The sequence below is a fragment of the Mytilus trossulus genome, chromosome 13 (genome assembly GCF_036588685.1).
Source record: "Mytilus trossulus isolate FHL-02 chromosome 13, PNRI_Mtr1.1.1.hap1, whole genome shotgun sequence".
Taxonomy (NCBI): Eukaryota; Metazoa; Mollusca; class Bivalvia; order Mytilida; family Mytilidae; genus Mytilus; species Mytilus trossulus.
In genome coordinates this window covers 43,720,847-43,734,731 of record NC_086385.1, presented here as the reverse complement: position 1 = coordinate 43,734,731, position 13,885 = coordinate 43,720,847, and the positions used below count along the sequence as shown (strand labels likewise).

General features: G+C 33.0%; 1 protein-coding gene across 1 annotated transcript; it reads right to left on the bottom strand.

The window, feature by feature from the left end:
• Positions 1–532: 532 nt before the first annotated feature.
• On the bottom strand, positions 533–2,941 carry LOC134694398 (uncharacterized). The gene is made up of 3 exons (XM_063555406.1): positions 2,812–2,941; positions 1,165–1,304; positions 533–649 (listed from the first exon to the last, which is right to left on the bottom strand). Exons 1-3 carry the CDS (start codon positions 2,939–2,941, stop codon positions 533–535), a joined length of 387 nt encoding a protein of 128 aa, XP_063411476.1.
• Positions 2,942–13,885: the final 10,944 nt, after the last annotated feature.

The window sequence follows — 13,885 nt, the reverse complement described above, 5'->3', positions numbered from 1 at the left end:
TAAAAAGGTGTCGCATACTTAGAATGCTCACTGTTAAGTAACAGCTATATACATGATATAAGACCTCTTAGACTAGAACGTCAGCTATAATACTTCAGGTGATTTCATACCATAGCGTCATAAACAATTTATAAAGTTCAGGATTCCCCGAGAGAGACCATAATATTAACAGGCAGTAACCTAAAGTAAACGGTTATATGAAAAATATGAACAAGGAATTAGGAATGTATCAAGGAAACTTAAAGGGAATCAATGTTCCGTCCTACAAATACAAATGGTAAAGATTTGACAACCATATCATAATAATAACCCTTACGAATAAATCTATATTCAAAGGTGCAGTAAGTTTAGAAGGATGTTTGTTTGGTTTCTTGTGTTGTTGTATTTAGCAAAGAACTCCTATAAGAATTTTTTTATATGACAATATTTCGTACTCTTATAACAATTCTTCTCTGGTGGTTTTGTGTGTGTGTGTGTGGTTTTTTTTTTTAAATATTCACTATGGTTCAAAGTCATTAACAAACTGTTAACCTTACACTTGTAAGTGGTTTGCACTTGAAAATATCCCTGTATCCTGAAGATCTTTCATAAAAGCAATCCAGAATTGGCCGCCGCCTTGCCTATTTGATAACCACCATCGCTCGATTCTCTGCCAATATAATACATGGCAATGTCAGTTTAAAATTTCTGGTAAAACTTTTGTTAATTAATTATTTTTCTCGTTTTACAACAATATGGCAAATTACTTGTAACGTTTCGATAATGATGAGTTTTATAATCTGTTATTGGTTAAACAAAACCATTAAAAAAATTGAAGCATTTTTTTTAAATCTCAGTGTGTAATTTTAAAATCTCGGTATGAAATTTCCTATTGCTCAGTGTGTGTTTTTAGGTTTTTTAAATGTCAGTGTGTCTTTTTTTTTTTATTCTCAGTGTGTAAATTTTTCGAAAAAGTGTTTAAACATAGTTTCGACGAGAACGGCTTGCCATAGAAAACCCTTACAATCCAAACAATTTTGATCTGTATGATTAAGTTGAGCATTATTATATGATTATATAAACATACTATACGTACAAAAAATACTTGTCTTTTGAAGAAAGAAAAATGATTTCTTCTGACACATTTGTAGTATTATTTTAATCAGTTTCAAACATAACATGTACCTGATTAGCTGGTGATGATCCCATCAGAAAACTGTGTTCTCCTGCCATATCGTCTTGGTGATTCCATCGAAATGCCATTTGCCATTTGGCGATTTCAGAATTTTCCGTTCCTCTATCAGTTCGAACACAACGTGGAACACCTAATGGATGAACATTCAGATTTTATTATAATGCATCCAATTTGCAACTTTGCATATAAGAAGGAGCGTTCAAAATTTTACTATAATAAATCATTTTGCTGGTCACTACTGCGTTTTTTCTTTCTTTATCTTCTACAGTTTCCGCCAAAAATTGCAAACAATTGTAATGAATCGCCATCAAAGTACAATCAATTCTGTAAGGAGTAAACTGATGATTTCAGGCCTACTGACTTATTTGTAGATTGTGTTTTGCTGATCATGTTGCTTTTTAAAAATCTATATAATATACCTCAAGATTATAACCAAAAACATACAAAATGGTAAAAAACGTCATTTAAGGGCAATACTCAATAAAAAGTTGTTTGACAATTTTTGTCAAAATAGTCAGTAGGTAGAGCTTGTTTTTCTAATTTTTACTTTCTGATCTTCAGATTTTAGCCATTACACGCATATTCTAAGCGCTGGCGGCCATTTTGGATGGCAGATGTAATCAACAAACTAAGTACTATTTAAATTAGAAAACAAAATTAACTCAGTATAGATTTGAAAGGATTTTCGTAAAAGTTAACAGGCAACGGACTGAAGACAACGGACTTACAGAAGACTTGTGAAGGCAAACGCTGTTGTTCAGGTGAGTTAAAAAATATGAACTAAATCAAGAGAAAAAAAGAAGCTGTAGTTGATACCAAACAACTGTCTAACTCGACTAACAAATAAAAAGATAAGAATAAAAATAAAGAGCAATATATATTGAATCGAAATTGGGGTTCCTACTGCAAGGTAAATACACACTATTCTATTTAGGCCATCAAGTTCTTTATCATTAGGTAAAGGTAAGAAATAAAAGAGTAACAAGAAACCTCAGTTCAAGGTACAATGAACAAATCGAAATTGTGAGCATGCAAAATAAAAGAAAACATAAACCATCATGAATATACAAAAAATCCTGATGAAATACATGAAGGTGTGTTACCCTTCTTTTGACATACATATCAGAACAACACGAACAATGTCCATGACTGTGAGCGTATCGTGCGTTACCGTTAAGTCGTCTTCTTAATTGGATTTCAAAATGGAAAGGTAAATATGTGAACACGACATATCGGTAGATTTGATTTACTAATTTAAATTCAAAAAGATAATTATAGTTAGGCTTCGGGAGAGTCAAATCCGACCTGCGACTAAGGGCATCGCAGGAGGCGACTTTCGACAACCAACTAAGCTTGGATTAAATCACTACTTGCGATCTCTGAACTCTAATTCTTGAATAATCAAATGAATTAAGACCCACTTAAAAGCGACCTCTGACCTATGGCATTTTTAAGAAGCGACTTGTAATGCATTGCAGCTGACAACATATGATCGATTGTCATGTGAACCATGTACGCCTGATCCCTTTTTAATCACTTTAGCTATAAATGTCATATGCGTCGTGCTGATAATCAAGTGTCAAAGAACGTGGTTTCAAAGGATTACTATTATATCAAAAATAAATAAAGTGCCATACCTTTTATTTCTCGGAGACATTGTAGAAAAAATCCTGCTACAACTTTAGGATTATTATTTGTTCTTCCAACTTGTAGCCAAAGAATTCTTCTAGAATATCTGAAATGACAAAAACAGTTATTCATTATCATGTCTTAAACTTCATTAACGATCTTTTAGCACAACTAAAAGATATAATACCAAATTTAATTGATATGGCATAGACTTATAAATTTAAGAATTTGGAACTACGGATATTGATAGTAAAGTGGGAGATAGTTATCCTATAGTGACGCACATGCATGCTCTCACTACAAAAATAAGTAATTTGGGCCCTTGTTTATATAAGAACGTCTCGTAAATCTATGGTGCTTTCTATCATTTACTCCTTCCGGGGCGATGATTTTCTGCAAATGTGCAACCGTGTCCCTGGATAATAAATGGAATTTAAAGAAAGGACTCAAAAGATGGCAATATTAACACAGTTTCTTTTAAAAAAGTACATGTAGCTAGTAATAAAAATAATTATTAAAAAAATCATTAAAGGGTCAAGATATAATTTCATGATGAAAATAAATAATTAGATACATCTGAATATTAAGAGGTCACAAATATTTTAATTAATGTTGAAAAGTTAAGGCATGTGAATAAGGAAATAAAAACATACAGACGCATACCTGATTTTATGTACATTTTTTGTTTACCTTGGTATACGTAATCCATGTTTAGAAAGTAACCGCTTTGTCATAGCTCTGTATCCTAAGCAATTTCCACTACTCATTTTCTCTGTCTGCAGATATATACAAACAAAGATGTTTAATAAGATTTAAAAAAAAGCTGCGTTTCTTTTGTTAGCCTATTTGCTGATGATTTCATATATTAAAAATGATGTGAATCGAGACAGGGGGTATTTTACATATAAACGGTCCATATGACCTATTGCCATTATTCGGCGTCCGTCGCCCGGAAACTTATACATTTAGTCATCTCCTGTGAAACCACTATACCGATGTTATTGAAACATGGTTTAAATATTGAAAAATGAGACCCCTCATAGGAGGTACCGGGTAATGACATACTCGCTATCTTTTGACTCAGTTACAAATGTAATCACATAATCATGAAATGTTTTCCCTGGTAATTGGTAATCAAACAATCAGAATACCCTTCGTAATCACATAAACATTAAATAGAAATGCCCTGATAATTATAAAATCATTAAAAATGAAGATTATCACATAGTCAATAACAACACGAGGAGTCTCATAAGTAGCGCTCGGTTTTCCCATTCGCCAAGATTGCTGCAGTTAAAACATGGTAGACAGTGTTTTAAAAGATGTTTTTTTCTATAAAATTACTGATTTGCTGATTTTTACCGATTGTGCAAATCAGTTAATCCTTAATAGAAAAATTAACAGTTAAATCAGATGAGCGATACCATGGTACTTGTGAACTTATTAGATTTGTTTTTGATTGTCATCATTTGCCAGATGCTGAGCATAGCCTCATATTTATTCAACGGTACCGTTGCCAGAGAAATGTCACTGTATTAGACTTATTGATGTAGCGTTTAAGATTAGTACTCACAGTTATTGCTTGAATAGCATCATTTATAGGTATCTGTGAACACCTTCTTTTCAATCCCATTGCTCTTAAAAGACGCTGTATTTGTCTTGTGCTGAATCCAGAAACACATGTATATTAAAAGATATTAACAAATTCCGTATTTGTTAAACAAAAGTATTTTCGGTGACATCAATGTAATACTTAATACCACAAGATATACGCAGATCATACGAAAAAACCTAATGGGAAAGTATAATCATATTTGGTAATGAAAATATGTAATTGAAAAACATTGTACACTAGGTATTTATTGTTCATAACTTAGACAATTAAAAAAATACCAAAGTTATTTTCAATGTAACAACATGACATTCAAAAAGGGGTAGAAATTACATGGATACTTCGAGTCTAAAATGTTAAGGAACATTAAAGTGTATAAATTAAAGACAGTTTTCATTTTTTATATTCTAAATATAATGAAATCACAATACGAATATTGCTTAAGCACATTACATTTACACTTTACATTTGTTCAATTTTTGTGGTTTTTGTGTTCAGAATGCACAAATTTGGTTCACGAAAAAAAAAAACAGTGAAAAAGGGGATATGTTAAAAATGTGATGGTGTTCATGTTTTGACAAACCTTGACTGTAAAAACTTTCTGGAAAAGCAAAACTGGTCATCTAACGATTTCAAAAACATTATTTTGGTCTTACTAATGGCACCCAAAAAAATCAGTATGGAATATTTGACAACGGTGTTTTTCAAGCCACGTTTTTAACGTTTTATTGACAAAGAAGAAATGATTTTGCTATGTAAACGAAGTTTATGGTAGACACTTAAACAAATGACTAAATTTGTTCTCCATTTTTCATTTAAGGAATATTGTAATGTGGTCAAATGTGTCCACTTTTTTTACTCAGTATATTTACACTTGTACCTCAGTCGCATTTCATATTTGCACCGCAAAATGTTTGATATTTCTCCATTGGAAAAGCCGCCATAAAATAACTCTCTAAGCAACTCATGTTCTTTTTGCTTGTTAAGGAAGTTTTATCAAATAGTTAACTGAACACAAAAAAAACCCACTTCACTGTATAAGATGCGTGACTAGATAAATAGTAAAAACCAACGTATTAAACTGCAAAAGAGTATATGCTGAATCTTCATAAGGTAACAGCTATTGAGAATAATGGTGTTATAATTAAGTGATTGAACCCTTTTCATATCGTAATCAGACAATACATGTGTTTATAGAACCTCATGGAAAGACATACCAAATAAAGAACACGACATACACAAACCATGTGAACATTCAAACAGAAAAACAAAAACTAAAGCTTAATAGGTCAAATGAACTTTTATAAAAACCGGGAGTTATTTCCGTTTTTTTTTTCAGAAGTGTAAGCAAATTCTGTTCCGCATACGCCATTCGTAGTATCACCCATTAGTTAAATCCGGTGATACAACGGGACAAATTTGGAAAATGGGCCTCCTAGACAAAGACATAGACATAGACATAGGCATAGAAATTTTATTTAAAGTCGGTACATACATTACAAATAACATAAGAACCCTATTAGCTTGGAGACACTCACTGTGTTATGTTCAATAAATTGATGGCGACAATGAAACTTCTTCAAGAAATAAAACCAATGTAGGCTGAATGTAACACTGATCATGTGTTTGTTTGAGAAATCGAGTTAGCTCTGTTTTAGACATTCGTTAAGTTTGTTGTTATTAAATTGAAACTACATGTATCTTCAATATTGAACTTGTCGTAAAGGATACGTTGGACATCTCCTTGTTCACTTGTTGATAAGCTTGTATAGTCTGTCATGGGAGATATCTTTAGAAAAAGAGAAAGAAAAAAAACTTTTGTATATATTCTCAACAGTGAATTTTGAATTGCTATACTAGTATATAAGCTGTTCAAAGGTTGCATTAATAAGGACAGTTTCATAGAACTAAGATTAAAGATATCTTCTTTATTTTACATTAATCACACTTCAATAAACGACATTAAACATAATTGATGTCTGCTCTGAGAGGTACTAACATAACGATGAAAATACTAAAAATGTGCCAGCTTGAGAGAGGACGTCGACAACTTAATCAGAATCCTCGGGATCAGGTGGAAGCGTCCATCCTACCAATGTCCTCAACATGAAATATCTGTCTGGAATAGACATATCAAAATCAAGCACCTTTTCCGTCTTTAACATTGTTTCCTGAGCAACGTCGAGAACTATCTTACTTTTTGTTTCTGTCAAAGATTGAATTAATGCGTGTGTGAATGTATTATTTACAAAGTAACAGTTATCTTCACTGAGAAGTGCGATGAACAGGCATAAGATTTGTTCAGGAAGATCGAAGAAAATTCTGTCTGGAAATGTTGTAACTTCCAAACTTTTGATTAATCTTATCACCGATTTGGTTTTTTCTGGTCCCCGGTTATCGCCGTATTGCCTTTTTATTATCCAACTGAAATCACTAGACATTTCTAAAATAAGAGAATGATAAATAGATAATTGATAAACTTAGGAAAGAACATACCATTTATGTTTTTGGGACTTTTGGGGGGGGGGGGGGGGACAAACCGATTCCCTTCGAATGTATTAAATAACAGCCTCTTCCCTTTAACAACATACAGCTAGAAACAAGAAATTTTTATTTAAATCAACATGTCATAGCATTATTCCCTTATTTTCAATGGCAACAAATCATTTTGTTCACTTCCCGTCTTAGACAATTTTTCATTAAACTTTAGAATCAAGCAATTTTTTAATCAAAAACATATCTTTATAGATGAATTGCCTGTGCGTCTAAGTTGCAACTCAAATTGTTTGACATTTGTTAATACACGCTAATGGTTGATTTGCCATTGGTATTGTACTTGTAATATTTTGTAATTTCTATCGTTTATAAAACATTATTTAATAAGTTGAGTACTTTTCTGGTTTTAATTTTATTGTGCGTTTGTTTTTGTGATTTCTTCAACACTATTTTAGATCATAGTGAAGGTAGACTACACACAAAACATGTATATTTACTAATCAACAAAAGAAACGATAATATGCAATGCATTTTCCGTATATATTAAAGTTCAATAGACGCGCGCTTTCAACCTTAAAAAATAGCCCAAACGGTCCAATGTTCATAGGGAGCTGTTTTTTTTTATCATCAAATGCATTGATTAACTTACGATACGAAAACGCGAAAACGCGAAATCGCGAAATCAAACAGTCATATATATTAAGTGTTCAACTTATAAAAAGTACTTAGATAAATGTTATCTCTTGAGTGTTTTCAGTCAATACATGTGCATATGTATTCTATGGTATTATACAGAGGTTGTATTTATTTGAAACATACTGTTTAAAGAGAGCCTCATTGAAAATTGGTGTAATCCATATGTGTTACTCTCTATAAATAAATAAAAATATCTATCTTACTTGTTTATCTATCTATCTTGCGTTATTAATATCCTACATTAAATTCGTCAAGTCCTATTTACCTGATATTCTATGAACAATTCTATCAAATAAATTTTTGTTTTATACGCATGCTCGAGTAGATTACTTCCGAGACAAAAAAGCGAAAACGCGAAAACGCGAAATCGCGAAAAGGCGAAAACGCGAAATCGCGAAATCAAGAAAACGCGAAAACGCGAAATCGCGAAAAGGCGAAAACGCGAAAACGCGAAAAGGCGAAAAGGCGAAATCGCGAAAACGCGAAAAGGCGAAATCGCGAAAAGGCGAAATCGCGAAATCGCGAAAACGCGAAAACGCGAAAAGGCGAAAAGGCGAAATCGCGAAAACGCGAAAAGGCGAAAAGGCGAAAAGGCGAAAAGGCGAAATCGCGAAATCGCTAAAACGCGAAAAGGCGAAAACGCGAAATTGCGAAGTCGAAAACGCGAAAACGCGAAAACGCGAAGTCGAAAACGCGAAATCGGAAAGAAAATATATTTCGCGTTTTCGCGTTTTCGACTTCGCGTTTTCGCGTTTTCGACTTCGCGATTTCGCGTTTTCGCGTTTTCGCCCTATATAATATGATGGGCGAAAACGCGAAAACGCGAAAACGCGAAATGGACTTAACCGGCCACCATAAAAAATATTTATCGTAGAAGTTAGTTTTTAATGGAAAAGGATCCATTGAGAAACACCGACCTTCGTCAAGAAAATCGGAAAAGCATAGACAGTAAAGAATGGGAGTCGAGCGCATCTGCCAATTGAAGGGTTCGAACTCTTAAATTCGTTTTTTTTGTATATGACAGGATAAGTTGAAATTCTAATACCACTCAGTCAACAAGGACCCAAATCGTAGTTCGACTCAATTGTTGTGTGTACGATCAAAACAAAATTACCTTGCAATGTGCATAATACCGTTCAATGAAATGGGAAGTACAGAAAACAACTGATATTGCAACTTGGTACGTTATCATTTTGTATAAATGAGACATCATATCTATACTTTAGAGCAGTCAATTAATAATGGAAATTTAATATTTGATCATAACTTTACTATCAAAATCTACAAAATAGAGGCTTAAAAGTTGAATGAATATCTATGACAAAAAGTAAAATTCAGAAAGATAGCTATATACAATAACTTGTTTGACACTTGTTTTAGAAATACATGTTTCAGATTTCCTGAAGTATACATAGGCTGCATAATGCTTCTAATAAATTTCCAGTGTTCATCTTCAGAGACAGAAATCTGACCCTGGAGCACCTCATCGGCAGGAAATATAACCTTTAAGATAAATTCATCGTTTAACATGTGTATATTGATGTGCATTCGCAACATGCAGTAAAGGCGATATGAAAGTCAAGTTAACTCTTTGTTCGTTATTGCCATCAATGAATAGTGTATATGTTTTGCGATCCTGATTTTATCATTCAAACGTAAATGAACAGTGTATAAACTACACAAATCTCTAGTTATGTTTGACACAATACAAAATAAACAGTCACATAAAGACAAATTATGACTTTGAAACCCAACATATACCCTCACGACACTTACCAAAGAGGAAATCCTGAATAATCATAGGTCTGTTCTTTGTTCCTTTGGTATTTCAACCAAACATGAAGAACTGGATCTTCCATCACTGTATTGGATACCTAAACTACATAAGTGTCCTTACAAACAACGGTATATTGCTGGGTCTTCCAAGTGCTCCACGAAACCCCTTTCTAAATTATTAACATCCATTTTATCAGCAATCAAAGACGGGCTTCAAAGTTATTGTGAAACTGCCTATTCTAGAGGTGGCGTGAATCAGATGTGGACACTTAAAAATTCCAAAGATCTTTTAGAGTACATACAATCTAACTCTCTTTCATCTTGTAACAGTATTAAAACATTTGACTTTTCTACTCTTTACACGTCAAGTATTCCACATTCCAAACTAAAAGACAAATTAAAACAGTTGTTATTACTTTGCTTCATAAAAAAGAATGGCCAACGTAGATACAAGCATCTTGTCTTAGGGAGGGATAAATCATACTTTGTAAAGAATCATTCTGATTAAAATGAAAATTTCTCTGAAACCGATATTATCAAGATGCTTGATTTCTTGATTGACAACATATTTGTTACGTTCGGAGGACGTGTTTTTCAACAGACTGTCGGCATCCCAATGGGAACAAACTGTGCCCCTCTACTTGCTGACTTGTTTCTTTATTATTATGAGGCTGACTTCATGCAGGAACTTCTTAGGAAGAAAGATAAGAAGTTAGCAATATCCTTTAACTCTACTTTCCGCTATATAGATGACGTTATTTCACTAAACAATTCAAAATTTGGTGACTATGTGGATCGCATCTATCCCATCGAAATTGGGGATAAAGGTTCTACAGGTACAGTTAAGTCGGCTTCATATCTTGACTTACATCTAGAAATTGACAATGAGGGTCGGTTGAAGACAAAACTTTACGACAAAAGAGATGATTTCAGCTTTCCAATTGTGAACTTTCCATTTCTAAGTAGCAACATTCCAGCAGCACCTGCATACGGGGTATATATCTCCCAATTGATACGATATTCCCGTGCTTGCATTCCCTATCATGATTTTCTTGATAGAGGGTTACTGCTCACAAGGAAGCTATTAAACCAAGAGTTCCAAATGGTGAAGTTGAAATCATCCCTTCGTAAATTTTACGGACGACATCAAGAGTTGGTTGACCGTTATGGAATAACCGTTTCACAAATGATATCGGATATGTTCCTAACGTCGTAACTACAATCCACTTCCCTTTCATGAATTTGACCTACCGAATAAGACTATTTACCGGATTTGTAATCACATAAGCAACACGACGGGTGCCGCATGTGGAGCAGGATCTGCTTACCCTTCCGGAGCACCTGAGATCACCCCTAGTTTTGGTGGGGTTCGTGTTGTTTATTCTTTAGTTTTCTATGCTGTGTCATGTGTACTATTGTTTTTCTGTTTGTCTTTTTTCATTTTTAGCCATGGCGTTGTCAGTTTGTTTTAGATTTACGAGTTTGACTGTCCCTTTGGTATCTTTCGTCCCTCTTTTATGACGGATTATACATGGTCTGAAAAACAGTCTTATTTTTCACAACGCCATATCCTTCTCCTATTAAGGCCATGTTTGATAAAAATTAAAAACACAATTGAAAAATGTAGATATAAAAAGTAAAATAACAAATATGCCAAAATCCGAAGAAATTATACACCGAAAGTCCATAGGCAAATGTCAAAATCAAAAGCTAAAACACATCAAACGAATAGATAACATCTGTCTTATTCCTGAATTGTTACATAAGACAAGTTGTTGTAAATAAATAATCATGACCTTCGAAAGCTTTTTTTTAAAATTATAGGCCTTGGATATAACCTTACTGCGTCTGAACTCTTTTGCAAATACTCACTACACGATTTGTAAATGTTTCGGACTCTCTAATGAATATTTCTTTGATTAAATCTGGATCAGTCACTAATAGTACAGGGATCGTGCCATTAAATATTCTGAAAAATTTAAGCAGTACACGGTAAAATATTGTATAACATTAAAAGTTATCAGGTACCAGGATTATATTAAAGCTTGTGTCATGTACCTTTTTCAAAAGGTGTAACTAAGCATAGTTATTCCATTTCAACAATTTTAAGGTTTACTTACATTTAACTTAAAAGCTGAACTTATAAATTATCAAATATAATACATGTTATATCAATAAAGGCAACAGTAATATACAACTGTTCGAAATTCATAAATAGATTAAGAAAAAAACAACCAAATCTGGGTTACAAACTAACTCTGAGGGGAGCCCATCAGATTTAAGGGGAAAACTACGACATAACAGAAACACTAAAATGTAACATACAGAAACGAGGTATAAAATAACAATGGCCATTTTCCTGACTTGGTACAGAACATTTTAAGAAATAGTGGTCGGTTGAACCTGGTTTTGTGGCTAGCCAAACCTCCCGCCAAGCATGTAATCTTACATATATTTTATACAGCAAATACATTGAATCTAAAAAAGACTAACCATATCTCAAAGATGGGTAAATTGCTGCTATATTTCATTTGGAAAATTCGAAACAACACCAAAAACATTACTCTGTATAATCCAAAGTTAGCAAATCATAGATTTATTTATCGAAACGGCAAACTTTGCTTTTTATATAGGTTACACGAATCCTTTGTAGCTATCTTTTTCATTGCAATCAGATATTAAAGATATTGAATTGTCTTCTAAACGTTTTGTGTCGCGAAAAATTTTGATAGGTATATGTAACCACATAACACCCCGTTACATATACAAATGTAGTATGTGTAATATCTTACCCTACAACGCCACCATAATTTGGAACTAAGTCTTGATCATTCTTGCTAACGCCCTGCAAATAAAATAGCAGCTACATGTTTTTGTTCTTAAAGTAATGATATTTATAAGATAAAGGATCAAGGTGCATTCCGAACAGACAGGAGATGGTGGAGGTTCACATGTTCACACTTAACGGAATTTGTTTGATGAAAAGTCCGGGAAAGGAAAAACTTGTCTAGCATTCCTTTATAATTCATCGACCTTTGGAATCGGTTGTCACAGCTTCTGCTGGAAAATTATTTGTAAACTATATTTTATATGATATAATAATGTTAGCAATAAAATTTTCTTTGGTTATTACTATTCTGACTAGTTCGATAAAGCAAAAAGTTAAATCACAAAAATACTGAACTTAGAGGAAAATCAATTTGGAAAGTCCATAATCACATGGCAAAATCATATAACAATACGCATCAAAACCGAATGGACAAGAACTGTCATATTCCTGACTTGGTACAGGCATTTTCACATGTAGAAAATTGTGGATTAAACCTGATTTTATAGCGCTAACCCTCTCACTTTAATGACAGTCTCATCAAATTCCGTTATATTTACATTGATGCGTGAACGAAACAGACACAATGAATAAAATAGTCAAAATATGGGTACATCAGTCATGATCGTATAACAATTTAAACTTGGTCTTAAAAAGAATGCACTTTTATCTTACACTTGTTCGGTTTGATGGCTTCTGCGATACATTAAATCAGAGACATTTTGGTACTAGCATCGTTGCTGGATAATTTAATCGTCTTATCTTCGCTGGGGACATTGACTCGCCAGGAAAAAACGGAATTCGCTTCGTTGAATATAACACATAAATATGTTTCATACTAGAGCCTAAAATTTGATTCATCAAAGTAAAAAAAATCATTAACGGATAAAGGGAAGAATTCAAAGAAAAGTGAAAATCACAAAAAAGTCCCTAATAAAATAGCAAAATCAAACGCTCAAACACGTAAAACCAATGGACAACAACTGTCATATTTCAGACTTTAAACAGAAAATGTCTTATGTTAAAAATTGTGAATAAAATCTGGTTTTAAAGCTAGTTAAACCTCTCTTTTGTATAACAGTCGTATAAAATCCCATTATATTGACAACTATATGTGAACAAAACAAACAGATTAAATAGGTAAAAATGTCAAAAAAAGGGGTACAGCAGTCAACATGTTGTTATTAACTTCATCTCTTCATCACAATAAAAACAAAATGAACAAATATGTTTGCATACATTTTTTAAGAACTATAAATCTACACACCAGACAGAGCTGATATATATTTTCAAAATCTGTTAATCAATCCAACAATCAATTCACCATTACAGTATTACCTTAAGTGCCATGTCTTTAAGATTGCCAAGAAAAGGGAATGGTATCGGTCCTGGATACCCCAACCTTCTCCATAACGAATGATTCCATGCGGTGTATCTAAAAATGTATGTTTCAAAACGTCAGTGCTTCCCAATCATATATTTGTTAAAATGTACACTTTTCACTTTTTTGGTCTTTTGGAAAATTTTGTGTGTGCTGTATACAACGAAGTTTTTTTTACATGCACACTCAAAACATTGCGGTTTTTATCAAACACAGTCAAAGGTTTGAACATTGTTTTCACTTTAGACATCATGTTCATATATGAATATTAAGCAATCATATTTGGGTAAATTA

Coding starts and splice junctions, on each gene's coding strand:
- LOC134694398 (XM_063555406.1), bottom strand. CDS start 2,941: ATGATAATGAATAACTGTTTTTGTCATTTCAGATATTCTAGAAGAATT. Junction 1,305..2,811: donor ATGTCTCCGAGAAATAAAAG/GTATGGCACTTT, acceptor TTCATCCATTAG/GTGTTCCACGTTGTGTTCGA. Junction 650..1,164: donor GATCATCACCAGCTAATCAG/GTACATGTTATG, acceptor TTATATTGGCAG/AGAATCGAGCGATGGTGGTT.